The sequence below is a fragment of the Cydia splendana genome, chromosome 4 (genome assembly GCF_910591565.1).
Source record: "Cydia splendana chromosome 4, ilCydSple1.2, whole genome shotgun sequence".
NCBI lineage: Eukaryota > Metazoa > Arthropoda > Insecta > Lepidoptera > Tortricidae > Cydia > Cydia splendana.
The window spans coordinates 15,453,594-15,469,758 of record NC_085963.1 but is presented as its reverse complement, the minus strand read 5'-3'; the positions used below and the strand labels follow the sequence as shown (position 1 = coordinate 15,469,758).

At 36.2% G+C, this 16,165-nt stretch overlaps 1 protein-coding gene across 1 annotated transcript; it reads right to left on the bottom strand.

Moving 5' to 3' along the window:
- Positions 1 to 5,462: 5,462 nt before the first annotated feature.
- Positions 5,463 to 13,462, bottom strand: LOC134790000 (snurportin-1). Its single transcript, XM_063760739.1, has 8 exons — positions 13,120 to 13,462; positions 12,793 to 12,883; positions 12,138 to 12,308; positions 11,464 to 11,655; positions 10,865 to 10,995; positions 7,062 to 7,210; positions 6,404 to 6,555; positions 5,463 to 5,864 (listed from the first exon to the last, which is right to left on the bottom strand). Exons 1-8 carry the CDS (start codon positions 13,269 to 13,271, stop codon positions 5,664 to 5,666), a joined length of 1,239 nt encoding a protein of 412 aa, XP_063616809.1. The 5' UTR covers positions 13,272 to 13,462; the 3' UTR covers positions 5,463 to 5,663.
- Positions 13,463 to 16,165: the final 2,703 nt, after the last annotated feature.

The following is a 16,165-nucleotide window of genomic DNA, read 5'->3' as shown; positions in this document are numbered from 1 at the left end:
TTATTTTAAACGCCATAACTTCTATGAAATTATGACGTTTAAATAACATTTGCACTAGTTGCACTGCGTATGCTATCAAAATAATTGCAGAATTTTCTTGGTCTAACTCTATTCATTCACCAGTCAAGCCAACATGATTGTAGATACAGGTTGAAACAAAAACGCGAGCGCAGCGAGCGCAAATTTTTTGTTGACAATATCGCAAGGCCGGGTACCGATCTTCACCTGGGCCTAAACGTCCGAAGTGCCCCAGTGAGGCGAACTTTCATGCGAAGTCAAAGCCGTGCTTCAGGCTTCAGGATAAGTAGTTGAGCACAGACTCCAAGCAATGTCCATTGTATTAAAAAGCGAGATATTTCCTTGAGCGCTGGTGCGACTTTCAATCCGAAGGTCGCAAGGTACAAACCCCGGCCACGTACTCTTGACGTACTCGTACCAATGAGTTTTTCGGAACTTTTATACTAAATATAATTTTGATATTTACCTACTATTTGCATTTCGGTGAAGGAAAAACATCGTGAGGAAGCCGGACTAGTCCCGATAAGGCCTAGTTTACTCTCTGGGTTCGAAGATCAGTCTGATGGCGGTCGCTTTCTTAAAAACTAGTGCCTACGACAATTCTTGGGATTAGTTGTTAATTGGACCCCAGGCTCCCATGAGCAGTGCCAAAAATTCCGGGACTACGCGAGGAAGATGATGAGTTTTCTTATTATTCCTTTGCCCAGGCCCAGTAACATGCGACAGTGCTAATCTCATTTACTCCGATACAATTAGACAGTGTGCGCGTTATAGGTATTAACAGCCTCTTAAGTCTGCGTCAACCGTCTAGTGGCGCCCTCATTAGTGGAATTGTGTTATATAATAAACCAATTAATTTCTGTACCTATACATGAATCAGTATATGTAGGTACATCTTAATAAATATTGTTGTCCTACTTATTCCCCAACTTTTGGTCTTTGTCACATAGTTTAGTTTCATAGTACGAAGTACCATTTCGTAAGTTTCGGCCCGGCCGAAAGGTTCGGCCGTTTTTTGGCCGAAACCGAAACTACAGCCGAAACATGATTTTTTGGCCGAAACTGGCCGAAACCGAAACCGAAACCGAACCTTCGGTCGGACACTAATAAAAATACCAAGTACCTAGTCTAGACTGCCCTCCTAAGCCGAATAGCGCTATCTCAAAAACAAATGATTTTTCACCTCAGCACAAGGGTACTTTGCTTCTTAAAAACTGTGAGCAAAATGCGATTTTGCTCACTGAGTGAGACAAAATGACATTCAAGTGACCTTATAGTCAAATGTCATTTCAACATGCGGGGTCTAATAACAGTTCGAAATACTTGGGTTCTATTATCCCTGTCCCTTTCACACTGTTAGCAAAAAGAAACTGTATATTGATGGTTTATAATAGACCCCCGAAAACGTCAGAACGGCTCGTTCCAAACCACGTACGAGTATGAATTCTTAATAATTAATTAATAAAAATAAAGTTTAAGATTTGATAAAACTGATAAAAACACTATATTTTAGGTATTTTATTGTACAATTAAAATAATTAACTCAAAAATACACAGATTATCACGCAAAATTAATTATTCTATTTTTGAGACTTTCTACTATAGTTGACAAATAGTACGTATCCGCAATTCGGACCGTATGTAACGAAACTTTTTTACAAAAAAAAATTATCGATTGCAGTGTCAGTTGATGTTCGTTATTTCTATATTATTTTACAGAAATTTATTATTACGTTTTGTTTCTGTGCTCGATTGCGGTAATTAAACTTAATTGTTAGTACATCGTAAAAAAACATGAATGCTAAGGTATTAAGTGACGAAGAAGGATTACATTTTTCAAGTTGTCTAATAGATATGTTCTCACTGCTCCGGTGAAAAATTTTGTGTACTACACGAGATCAAAGTTATTTACATCTCGTGCGCTTTTCAGTCCCTTACTACGCTCAAGATTCTAAATTAGATTCACTCGCTACGCTTGTGAATCTATTATAGAATCTTTCACTTGCACGGGACTCAAAATAAGCACTCGAAGAAATATCGAACTTTGATCTCTTGTTGTACAAATAACTATTGAAAATGGAATTCTCAGTAATAGAAACTAAAGTATAAGTTAGCAATGAAATTTCTTTTGAGATAGCGCTCTTTGGCTTAGCAGGGCAGTATACTAGTCTATAGAAACCCAATTACTCGATTTTTAACAACATTATTTTCAAAAGAAAATCCTATTTTTAGGCAATAGAGTTGATATCCCAATAAACATTTTATGGGTAATATTTATAGACATTTCTTGAAAATACTTGGTCAGTGGTTATTATTTTTTGTATGATAAGAGGACACATATTACTTACCTTATTCTTTGTTTGAGTAGGCACCTACATATCTTTCACTAGAAATAGAAAAAGTTGAGAAAAGGTACTTCATGGAATAAAACCCTGGTGGTCTTCACATTGAATATAGATCGGCAGTAGATATGAGCGCCGCGCCGCCGCCGCCGACAAAATTTTCGCGCCGCCGCCGACGATGCGCTATCGGCGTGGCATCGGCGTGACCTTGTTAGATACTACTACTTGCAAAATCAAAAAATATATAAGTTATTGAGTTTAGATCTTTAACGGCGCCACTCCGAATAGTTTATAGACATTCAAAAGGCATTTTAGGTCCATATAATTCAAAAATATCGATGAGAAATGCAAACTTTTCTTGCTGGTAGCCGCGCTAGCGCTACTAGTCTTAGGGTAACGACACTAATATCAATAGATATGGGACTTTGTTTAAACTGAATACGATGGTCAGTTGTTGATGGATTCGGGAACTTATAGATTTAATTAATTGTAACATTTCAAATAATTTAATTTTTTTTAAATTGTAATATGTATAAGAATAAGAAACATCTTCAATGTTGTGAGTCCGTCTTTTGTAATTTTTTTGATGTGCAATAAAGTTTAAAATAAATAATTAAATAAATGTTCATTATGGCGCTCAGCGGCGGCCTTTGGGAGTGGCGAAAGGAGCAATCGCCCGAGGCTTGCAAAATAAACCGAGCAATTTTTCTTAATATTTTTGATCTGGAATTAAGCATGGTTTAACGTTTTTAAAAGGTCTAAAAAGGAGTTAAATTTTTGCTTCGCCTTTTAAAACCCTTGGTAATTGGTTCTTGTCCGATCTTAGCTCCACTCCACCTCGGCCTTTGGCCTCGCACGAATGCGCCCGCACTAAAGCTCCATTTCTTCAATATGGCCTCGGACTTTATCGGCCTTTGGCCTCGCTTACGCTGGACCCCTAGTTCAATTCCAAGCTCTGGGGCCTATTTCTCGTACGTTACAAGTCTTGTAATACAAGTGTGTATCTATGGTAACGCTTGTATTTCAATATTTTTTACAAGTTTCCGTTTCACGTAAATGTATAATTGTTACAAGAGCGGGGATAAAAGAGTTTTCACAAGTGTTGTTGTTTCACAAGTTGACAAACACTAGTAGATATTATATACTAAAATAGTAATTTCGTTTCTCAAAAGCTGTACTTTATACTTGTAGCTTGTGACTTATCACGAAATAATGAGGAGTCTCTATAAACTGCTAATATGCGTTTTTGGTAAAAATCGATTAATAAATAAATGAAAATATTGCATTTTTAAGATCTCAAACGTGTAAGTTTTGAATGCACTTCGTTAAAATCAGGAATATTATTTAAATTTAGCTTTTATTCTCCAAAAAAAAAAACAGTAAACTCATTCCTATGAAATTATTATAATTGGGAAAGAACCAGTAAATGACCAATAACATAATAATTTTGTAACGAATTCACCCGTATTATAAAAAAAAACTGACCCACCCTGAAGCTTGTAAACATTCATAGAGTGACTGACGAAACTGAGTTTGATTTTACACTTGTAATTGATAATTTTGAGAAACGCTTTTCATTACTACTTGTATTATTATACGCTTGTATATTCCGAAAACACAAGTCAGCCATTTTATTTTCCTCTTATTAAGATTATGATGCATAACACTGACATTGACATTAAGATAACATTTATAATGGCCATTGCATTTCCTTTTTGCATAGTAAACAAACCTATTTTCTAACTTTAGACAGCCGCCTTGTAGCACTTGTAGTAATCATTCCTACGAGAAACAGAATTAAAACACACTTGTACAATGAAATTTTAAATGTAAGCTTGTAGACTTGTGAACTTGTAACGTACGAGAAATAGGCCCCAGGTCTCTTGCAGCTTGGCCTTCGGCCTCACACAGAAGCGCGCCTCAATTCTAAGCTTTATGCCTGCAGCTGATGCAGCTCAACCTCTGGCCTCGCATGGGGAGGTGTCGGAATCAGGTCTTCCGAGCTAGGTGGTGCTCGGCTTTGTCCACGCTTTTAGACATAAATCGGTTTTGTTGGATCGATATTGGTTAATGACGGAGCTCGATTTTCCTCACTCCGGCTCTTTGGACTGTCGAAGTTTCCCTGATACAGTCTATCCTTATTTTTTACTTAGCACAAAGGATAAGGGCCTCGCAAAGATCTTTTGGCCGGAGCATCGCCAAGATTAAGACCGCCTCTGATACCGTTTATCTACAGTTTATGCGATATAAAATTTTTTTTCGTACGGTCAGCCAAGAAAGTGTTAAACCACTTTCTAGGCTGACTGTACCATTATTTAATAAATTTTCCTTGAAATTAAAAAATGCACCCGTTTTATAACGTTCTTATGGCAAAAACGTGTTTTTTCGGTAAATTTTGGTTTAAATTTTTTTTTCATTAAACAAAAGTCTTTCAAGGCCACGCCGCCGATACGCCGCCGCCGCCGATCGATTTTGACCGGCGCGCCGCCGCCGGCTAAATGCCTATCGGCGCTCATATCTAATCGGCAGTCGGCACGCCACTCTAGTCTGCGAGCAGGACGTCGCTACATACATGCATAGCGCTCTCTTGTTTACACACCGGAGCGACACGGGGATCCGCATCAGTGTGATATTCCACGTTAGATGTAAAAGTTTGTAAGGCTTCAAACTCACGTCGTTAATCTATTCAAAAGGAATACCGCAAATAAATTTTATTGATTTCTTTAGGAGTATAATTTAAGTTTCATAGCTTACCTATTAATAAAAACTTCAATTTAAGGAATTTGCTTTTTAACAATGATCACATGCAGCTATATTTAAAAAAGATTAACAAGAAATAAGGTAACTCCACGTTAATATAATCTTAAAGTTTTATCATATAAAAATGACAAAACAAAAACTTCCGAACACATAAAAAACTACTTGTTACTTTCATATTACAAATTCTGTATAATGTTTTCAGATATACATTTAATGTACGTACATCAATCGTACAGACTTGCTAGCAAAAGTTGCGTTCTCGCGCGCGAACTTGTATGTACATCTAGCGCGACATCAAGTATATCGCGCGCGAGAACGCAACTCATGCTAGCCAGTCAGGAAAAGTTATCACCTCACTTCCCCACCTTAAACATTCCTTTCAGTCGTCTGTCTTTTAGTCTGAATTTAATTTATAGGTAAGTACTAGGTATATTTTAGTTTCAGAATAAAGCAAAGAATGTAAAATACTTAACATCATGACGTATCTTTAGCAAATATAGACAAGTATTGTAGTAAATTGTTTTAATTAAATACCTTATACGTCTATTTTTCTTTTTCGTCAGTTATAAGATTTGGTTCCGGGTCTATATTATCTTTGCCTAAGGTTGATTTTTCTTCCGCGTCCATAACTTCTGGATTATTTTCTATGACCGCATCTGGTTTTACTTCAGCTTCCATTTCTTCAGTATCTTTGGATCCATTCTCAGTTTTAGGACTATGTAACGGATTTTCTTTGGGATCAGTCTGAAAAGGAGATAAGTAAGCAAAACAATAAAAAACTCCACTGTTCGTCTGTCACCAGGCTGTATCTCATGAACCGTGATAGATGTAAATCTGTTGCCGCTATAACAAACACTAAAAACAACGGAACACAACAACAACAAGAAATACTAAAAAATACGGAACCCTCGGTGGGCGAGTCCGACTCGCACTTGTCCAGTTTTTTTTACAAAAAATCACGGTTTTTCAGTTTAACAAATAGCATAGGTTAAAGTCTTGCCACATGCGGAATAAACTGCCCATCTCTTTTGCACTGGATTAAATTATAACATCATGACATGCTGTCACTTATAATGTCGACAACAAAAGTAGTGTTAAAAATGTGTGCACGATTTTAATGTGCGATACTAACAATTTTCTATTTTACCTTTAAAATATAAAAATCTTAAGATAGTACGTATGAGTAACTGTAGCAGCAACTATTGCTGCTGTTTATGCTACCATAGTATTTAACGCATTTTTTTTTGTATTACTGGCTGTAAGTCAAAAATAAGTTTCCATACCTCTGTGCTGCCACTGGTATCCATCGTGCAGCTAGACCTCCTGCCTCGGTTCTTCCTCTTGTCCATTTTGGCCTCAAATGCTTGTATAAACTGAGCTTGGTCTACGTAACCCGCCGGTTTTGCGCTCAGGAACTGTGGGTGTACAGTTATATCTAACAGAAAAAAAATGACATTATAATATTGACATTAAACATATTTGATTTAAATATTGGATTGGATCAGACAAGTCGCTGTTACCACACATTAGGTGTTGCTGTAATAATTTAGTTCCGGAGCGCAACCACTTATTTCAGTTGCATGAGGCACCCCTACCCCTACTCATCAATACTACTAGGTAATGCTACTACTAAAGCAAAAGTGACCGAGTCCTCCAGTGGAGGAGGCCGAAAAATAGCGAAAGCGAAGGTCGCCGTTTCATTTTGGCCAAATTTTTTTTCGTCTGGGGCCGATGTTCTCGTCTACATGTCGCATTTTTCAATTATTTTTTGTCGATTTAGTTTTTAGACAGTTTAGAAAATGGTTCGTGAATGGGTTGTGAAATCTACAGCTCACAGAGCCACTCCTAAATACATGTAAATAAATTAATTTGTGTGTTATCCGTAGATAAGTATTAGACGAGGCACCAACAAATAGCTAATAATAATTTATAGGTACCCACCAGATCCCAGCACCTCTGGCACCATGTAAGGGAACAGCCACCCCACTAGAGGCGTCTCGCCGGAGACGTAATGCGCCTTCTTGTGGTAGAACAGCAAGCCGTCGAGTGCGGGGTTGTTGTCTTCGAATGGGGGATACGTCATCATGAAACTGGAAACCGAGTGTGATGTGTAATAGTACATTACGATACAAGTGCGAAAAGTAGGAAATTGGCAACAAGTGGCGATAAATTGAAACACAGTTTTAAATCGACATGAGTTGCGAATTACCTTTTCACACGTGTATTGTACAAAGTTTTACAGTACATATGGCCCTTTAAATTTTTGACATAGGCACGCATTGTAATTAATCCCGCACTAGAGCGGTTTAGTAGCACCATATGTACTGTAAACAGATTTACCTAAACATTTATCCAACCTATAGTTCGTTTTTTTTAGCATTAGAAATAAGGTAAACAATCTTGATGTGTCTTTTAATTGAAAAACACATTTTAAAAATAAGTTACGACAAATATGTAACAATTATGAATCTAATACGCTCTTTTATATTCTTCTGCTTTCATAAGTAATAGTTATTGATTTTTATAAAGCGTTTTTCAATTAACACTTTCGCAACCGGGCAAAAAACGGCGCACTACCCCAGAAACCGGTCGTCTATATCTGCGTACAAAACAACCCGCTGGGCGGGTTGTCCGGCATCTGAGTAAAGTTTACGAGTGCCCGAGAGTCGGGTACGCGGTGTCGAATGTGTTAAAAGACATGTCAAGATCGCTTACCTTCTTACAAGTTCTTTCTAATGCTAAAAAAACGAACTATAGGGCCACTTGCTCCATCCCACTAACCCGGAGTTAACCCGTTAACCCACTGTCAAATTGTACTGGTAACCATGGTAACTCCAGGTTTAACCGGTTAACCCCGGGTTAGTGAATGGTGCAAGTGGCTCCTAGCTTGTGACACTGCATTTGGTTATGGATGTTGCATATTTATAAAGCTTTAAGCGTATTTAAAACCTTTTGAGAGTATGTCTGCTTCCCTAATTAATTTTTTTGGTACCTTTAATATATGAAACATCCTAGGTTCTTTATACTGATATGTGACATTCTAGAACATACAAATTACATTTCATTTCATGTTAGCTAGTTTGTTAGTGCACGACACCTTGCACTTTGTGACTATGCGCTGAAACTTGGCACAGTTGATTCTTAGCTGGTCATGAGCAGATACAGACCGGGAGACCTCGAGAGCCACGTCTCATTTAGTGGGGGGGAGGGGGGAAGTTCGACGCCGCCGCGCTTCACTTGGAGCAACATTTCTCTAAAACTGTACCTATTAGGGCATGTGATATATCATTTTCGGATAAATTAAGGATACTTTCTAACAAAAAAAAAACATAAAGTAGAAAAGACAAAAAAACGTATCTTGGATTTTTTCATAATTACCAATTTTTTTTTAAAGTGTAGTAGGAATCTGAAAACAAAAAATATAGTTGTAAAGCTACACTTATTACGTTTCAGTTTAAAGAAATCTTTATTCTCAAAAGAATTACATTAAATTCGCTTACATGAGAAATATACATATCTAGTTAGTTTTAGCGTGCAGTATTTAACGATAAGGTTATTAGTAACTTAATCTAAACATTAACAATAATATAATATCGTCTAAATATGTGGGTAATTTTTAGTTGCTAAGCAGGACAGTGTGCATTGAGTTGTTCTGGCCGGTCGTAGATAACACGTCTACGAGGGCATTGATGTGTGATCGGATGGATGCGGCATATCGCGCGTAGGACAAAAACTTTGAACTCAAAAGTAACGCTAGACTAAAAATATATGGGGCTAAATGGACTATATTAAGGAAATATTATTTTGGACAAATTGTTTACACTTTTTCTTAAATACGTTTAGATGTTTTAAGTTTCTTATTTCTACAGGTAGCTGGTTATACAGTTGAGCACCCTCTTGAGTCACATTTCGTCGCCCAATTGTGGTTCTTGATGAGGTAGTAATTAAGTTTTCAGCGTTTCTATTACGATAATTATGTAGGGTTTTCTTTTTTGTAAACGTTAGTTTTGAGTGTATGTCTTTGTGTAGTATTTTTCTAACAAGTAAGCAAATATTAAAAGTGTACAGTTGTCTAACGGACATAAGTTTAGTCTCGTTATACACTTTTACAGTTGGTGCCAAGTGATCGTAATGGAAAAGTTTTTTAACTAGTTTGTTTTGGGTACGCTGTAGTTCTTTTAGATTAGTTTTAGAAGCGCTGCCCCACATTTCTATTAGATATTGTAAATGAGGTTTAGCCAGTGCGTTATATATCATATAGGACACTCTACGGGGAAAACACCGAACAGTCGTGCGTAAGGAACGTACGTTTAAGAAAATATATAGTTTATTATACAAAACTGTTGTTACATGGGAGATAAAAAATAATATTAAGCGTGGGCCAGAGTGATCTCAATACAAAATATTATTAATGTGGGAAAGTTACTTATAATTTGTTCTACAATCGTTTATTTTTTTAGTTTTTCGTAAACAACTCGTAAACGGTAGCCCACAGCAAAAAAATATCTTTTACGTAAATAATCTGTTTCAGATTTCTTATAAAATAAGTACTACTTTTTTTCGCTAAGATCAATATTAAAAAAAATATTGAAGGGAGAAAATAAATACTAAGGTCCCCTTTTTTAGTCATTCGTAAATAACTCGTAAAGGATGGCCAATAGCAAAAAATATTTTAACACATGAATAGTTAGCATAAAATTTCCTACAAAAACGGTTATTCCAACTTTTTCGCTAGGATCAATATTTAAAAAGGGGACCTTAGAATTTATTTTCTCTCTTTAATATCGTTTTTAATATTGATCCTAGCGAAAAAGTTTGAATGACCTTTTTTGTAGGAAATTTTATGTAAATTATTCATGTACTAAAAAATTTTTTGCTATTGGCCATCGTTTACGAGTTATTTACGAATGACTAAAAAAGGGGACCTAAGTATTTATTTTCTCCCTTCAATATTTTTTTTAATATTGATGGTAGCGAAAAACAGTAGTACTTATTTTATAAGAAATCTGAAACAGATTATTTACGTAAAAGATAATTTTTTGCTGTGGGCTACTGTTTACGAGTTATTTACGAAAAACAAGAAAAATAAACGATTGTAGAACAAATTATAAGTAACTTTCCCACATTCATAATATTTTGTATTGAGATCACTCTGACCCACGCTTAATATTATTTTTTATTTCCCATTTATCAACAGTTTTGTATATTAAACTATATATTTTCTTAAACGTAATAAGTGTAGCTTTACGACTGTATTTTTTGTTTTCAGATTCCTGCTGAACTTTAAAAAAAAAATGGTAATTATGAAAAAATCAAAAATACGTTTTTTAGTCTTTTCTACTTAATGTTTTTTTTTTTTTGTTAGAAAGTGCATTGTTTTTGTTCCAAAACTAGATTACTCATCCTTAATTTATCCAAAAATGATATATTACATGCCCTAATAGGTATAGTTTTAGAGAAATGTTGCTCCAAGTGAAGCGCGGCAGCGTCGAACTTCCCCCCCTCCCCACTAAATGAGAGGTGGCTCTTGCCGGCTCAAGACCAGCTAAGAATCAACTGTGCCAAGTTTCAGCACATAGTCTCAAAGTGCAAGGTCCCCATACAACGGTGTGCAGTAACAAACCAGCTATGTATAGTAACACGACAAACAACATGAATAAGTCCTGGAATAAGTTTCACAAAACACTAAATTATTGCAACATGACATGAGCTTTTGAGTATTTAAAATAACTAATTTAACATACTTATTAAATGATTCTGGAGTACAGGGCACCATCGGAAGTAGTTGGAAGACTATTTGATTCTTCTTGCTTACAGTGGTCAGCTGGGGCAGTTCCATTAGCTGTGATTTGATCCAGTACTGTCTGAACTCCAACTGAAAGTTTATAAAATGTGTTTGAGGTACATATATTACTTTATACCGACACAATAACTACTGGGGCACAGTAAGACAGTTATAAATATAATTTTTTTCTTTGAATGAGGTCTATTGGCGGTGCCATTCCATGCCGATAAACTTTGACTACACTGGTGTTCAGCCAAGAGTGTTGCTGGTAGCACCAAACTTCACAGATTAAATAAAACATATGTGAGGTGGCCGTGCACCAAATTTAACTGACAACATATTCTGTGTGTCTACAACTACATCATATCATCTGTCCATTGAAACCAACGAAACCATTGTGTATACATCGGAGTTTTGGGTCACCTTTGTGCAATTGTGTCCTGTTATCTCTTTTTTTTACTGCCTCATTCATTATTTTGACTCAAGTGTGTAAACTGCGTCAATTTTTAGAAGATCTTCAATATTTTCTGTAATATACATAAAGTAATTCATGTATACCTCTCCATCTGTCATGGGCTGATTGTTCCAGGCCAAGATATCTAGTATGTACATTATCTTCTTTTTCTCAGCATAGAAGCAGTCCAACACACAGCAGCGACTTTTCGAGTATTCACTGCCATTGCCACCGGGGAGAGCAGATCGGAACTCCATCTTGAAATGTCCGTATTTAGTGTAGGCTCTAGTTTTTCCCTGTAAAATATATGTAAGGTTCATGTAATGATGATTTCAGTATTATCAACATTTTCTAAGAGCTAAATTTGAAATTTACAATATTTACATTTATATTTTAGATCATTTGTATGTACTGTTTACCTTCAAACAAATAATTGGATGGATGTGTTTCCCAAATTGACCCATTTCCTGCACAGATCGCTGCTACTGCAATCACCGAAGTTCATACATTGCGGGCATCTTTCCCTTTTACTGCAATTCAGGCATAATTAAAATGACAGAGAAAGATGCCCGCAATTTGCGAACTTCGGTGTATGCGGTACACTCTCAGGTTTTAAGTGCATGTTGGTAGTTCAACACCTGGCTGTTTGGTTAATGCAGTTAAGGACCTAAGTTCTTGTATAGGTAAGTGTACATTGCAAAAACAAACTACCCATGGTACCAGCACTGGAAACAGAACAAACTACCAATAGCAGCAATAATTGATATTGTGTTCTTACCTGATTTGCCACAATAAGCATCCGGACACCTTTAGGGCACGGCACCACCATCCAGTTCTCACTGAAGTCAGCCGGTTTCTCTATTATCCATTCCGACAACATGAGAACATTGCTATAGGTTGCAGAGGTCCTGTTGAAGCCCGCTACATATATGCTAGGCCGGTAATGTACCTTTGAAACAATGTTGGATAAGTTTGTTTTTGCACATATTTTTTACTTTTGTTCATCTGTTTTGTGTATACTCATTTATATTGCTGTCATGCTGGCACAGTGACATTATCGGTGAGACAGCAATATACATACACAATATATATACATGTGCAATAGAGATAGCAACAGGTGGGTCAATATACGAAAATCCTTGTGGAAAGCATCTTTATTTATAAAAGCTGTTCAAGCCTCAATTAGAGATTAATTGTTTGTCTTAATCTGTTATTTTGCCTTATATGGAATAAAACATAAATTAACTAATAGAGGCTTGTAAAGTTATTTGAATAAGGGCCACTTGCACCATCCCACTAACCTGAGGTTAAGCGGTTAAACCGTTAACTTAATGTCAAATTGTACTGGTAACCATGGTAACTCCAGGTTTAACTGGTTAACCCGGGGTTATTAGAATAGTGTAAGTGGTGCTAAGGGGGTTAAAATTTATTACCCTGTTATAAGGCTTGAAAATATTTCTCTCTTCTACCACTTTTACAAGTTCCAGTATACCTCGAAATGCATCAATCTTGTCATTGCGATTACTGAAATAAATATTAAGTTTACTAGACAGGTACAAAGTGCTAAAATATTTTATGTGTTTTATGTGTACATATTATAATTATGATTTTTATTTTATTTTAGGTATATTAAGTAAAGTAACTTTTGAAGATACTTTTCAATAATGCATCCATTAAGTTCATAATTTATTATAAGAAATTAGGTTATAAAAAATGGCAAAACCTGAAAAAAATTATAAATAACAGTCAAAGTTATTTACGTTTTTTGTTGTTCTAGTAATTCTTTACGCCTCTCTTCTTGATTTCCCAATCTGCCCCAATTTTTGTATAGAGCCTGGTAATCGTTAGTTCCTTCTTCTGTAGTTTCCGGAGTTATAATTGTGGATTCCAATTTTTCTAAAACTTCGTCCATGTTGTGTTTGGTAAAGGAATAAAATGTATGAGCTTGGACGTTCAAACCTGTTAAATTATAAAATGGAAAGGATTGAGTAATGGACCGGTAATTTTAGAGATGATATTCTTTTTTTATTTCACTTTTTTATTCCAATATGCCTATTGATATTCCCGGTCTGTCTACTGTATAAAAACGAAAGCGTGACATTGACAGTGACAGTACTCTAAAATGTTGCAAGAGCTAAAAAAGACGTAATACATTTTCTTTGTTTTCGATAGGATCATCAAAAAATCAATACTTTATGTTTTATAGACCTCTACTAATCCTTTAATTATAATATGATATTGGATTATTAAAATTTTCTATAATATGATTTAACTTTGAAACCTTCAACTTATCGGCCATCACTTGATAGTGTTGTCTAATTATTAATGATTACCCCTACAATAGGGAAAATTCAGAGCAAGGTGGAATAATAAATCATCAAATAAGCAGCAGTAAGTGTAAAAATATAGTTATTCTTTAATTACTACAGTTCTCATTATCATCAGCAAGGTTGAGATTTGTAGTAGTGTGTATAGTTGAAATTTTTTGAGGTGTATTTTTCGGCTTAACCCATAAAGAAGGAAAAGTCCATTTAAACTAGAGATGAAACGGATAGTTGTTTGGCCGGATACCGGATGTTCGGCCTGACCATCGGCCGAATATTCGGTATCCAGCCGGCGGAACTATACCTACTTTTCGGTTTTTCAGGTGCGCATTGTGCAGGTTATGACCTTTTTAGGGTTCCGTAGCCAAATAGCAAAAAACGGAACGCTTATGGATTCGTCATGTTTGTCTGTCTGTCTGTCCGTCCGTATGTCACATCCACTTTTTTCCGAAACTATAAGAACTATACTGTTGAAACTTGGTAAGTAGATGTATTCTGTGAACCGCATTTAGATTTTTACTCAAAAATAGAAAAATAAAAACAATAAATTTTGGGGGTTCCCCATACTTAAAACTGAAACTCAAAATTTTTTTTTTCATTAAACCCAAACGTGTGGGGTATCTATGGATAGGTCTTCAAAAATGATATTGAGGTTTCTAATATCATTTTTTTCTAAACTGAATAGTTTGCGCGAGAGACACATCCAAAGTGGTAAAATGTGTGTCCTCCCCCTGTAACTTCTAAAATAAGAGAATGATAAAACTAAAAAAAATATATGATGTACATTACCATGCAAACTTCCACCGAAAATTGGTTTGAACGAGATCTAGTAAGTAGTTTTTTTTTAATAGGTTATAACTCATAAATCGTAAACCGCAATTTTATTATGTTACTTGCTGCTACGGAACCCTTCATGGGCGAGTCCGACTCTCACTTGGCCGCTTTTCTTGTTCGCGCGGATTCATTTCTAGGTACAAAATGGTGCGCGTGCAAGTGAGTGGAATGTTTAAATTATTTTAAAATAATAAACGATTACGATTATGACCGTGACAGTTTCTTAAATCCAATTTGTTTACTCCGAAATCAAGCAAAGTTACTATCTGGTATCCGGTCGGATAGTAGGCGGTTGGTTGAAGCGCTGGTGGCCTAGCGGTAAGAGCGTGCGACTTGCAATCTGGAGGTCGCGGGCTCAAACCCCGGCTCGTTCCAATGAGTTTTTGGGAACTTGTGTACGAAATATCATTTGATATTTACCAGTCGCTTTTCGCTGAAGGAAAACATCGTGAGGAAACCGGACTAATCCCAAATAAGGCCTAGTTTACCCTCTGGGTTGGAAGGTCAGATGGCAGTCTCTTTCGTAAAAACTAGTGCCTACGTCAAATCATGGGATTAGTTGTCAAGCGGGCCCCAGGGTCCCATGAGCCGTGGCAAAAATGCCGGGATAACGCTAGGAAGAAGGAAGAATGATTCGGCCGGATAGTAGGTCACTATCCGGTATCCAGCCGGATTTTAAAATAATGCCCGGATAGGCCGGATACCGGATAGTAACTTTGGCTTAAGCCGCAATTTTGTAGCTCCACTCGTATTTTGTACTCTAACGTTTTATCTCCGAAGTCGTTACATGAATTTGAACCATAGAAATAGGATTAGGAAAGTAAATTTGCATTTTGAAACGGGCTCATTCTTTTCACTAGTGGATGATTTGGCAGCTATCCGCACTGCATTAAAGAAACAATGCCCTTTGTTTACCAGATTAAGGTTCAAGCCTAAGGCGAAAAAATCACCTCATCAAACTTTAGTAGTTTAATAGTATTGTATAATGCCAAGGAATGGTGTTATTTTAGCTTCCATTAGTATGACATAAGATAAGAAAAAGCGACATCAGAAGAATGATGGTCCCTATGTAAAGAAACCATAAAAAGTCAGAACGTTTTTCTTGGGCTAAAACCATCTGAATAGCTTTGATCCCAACCTTTTAATATTAAGGCTTTTTGAAAAATGGATAATTCTCATTTTCTTAGCAATTCGAGAAGAAATATTTTCGCAAAAATAAATAATGAATACTTTTTTTGGGATACAAATGTACTTTTTATACCTAAATGTTTTATTGTTAGCAATGTCGATTTGACAGTTGCTATATCCCACTGGCATCATTTTTAGCAATAGTCCTGACGGTCTACTGTTAAGGAAATTAGAATCCACCGTTTGGCGTTTTCCGATAAACTCTAAAATTAAAAGGAAATTGAAAAAAGGCCATCTACAAATAACCTATTGAACAATATTAACTATACTCAAGCACACCCGCCTTGTCAGTAGAAAAAACAAGCGAAATTCAAATCTTCTATGGGCAGTCAACACCTCGCGCCTACATTTTTTTTAATTTGCCGCCTTTTTCTACTGACAAGCTGGGTGTGCCAGAGTATACAACCTACCTGTTGTATTTCATTCTACACCGTGTTTTTTTTTTTATTTCCGTTAATTT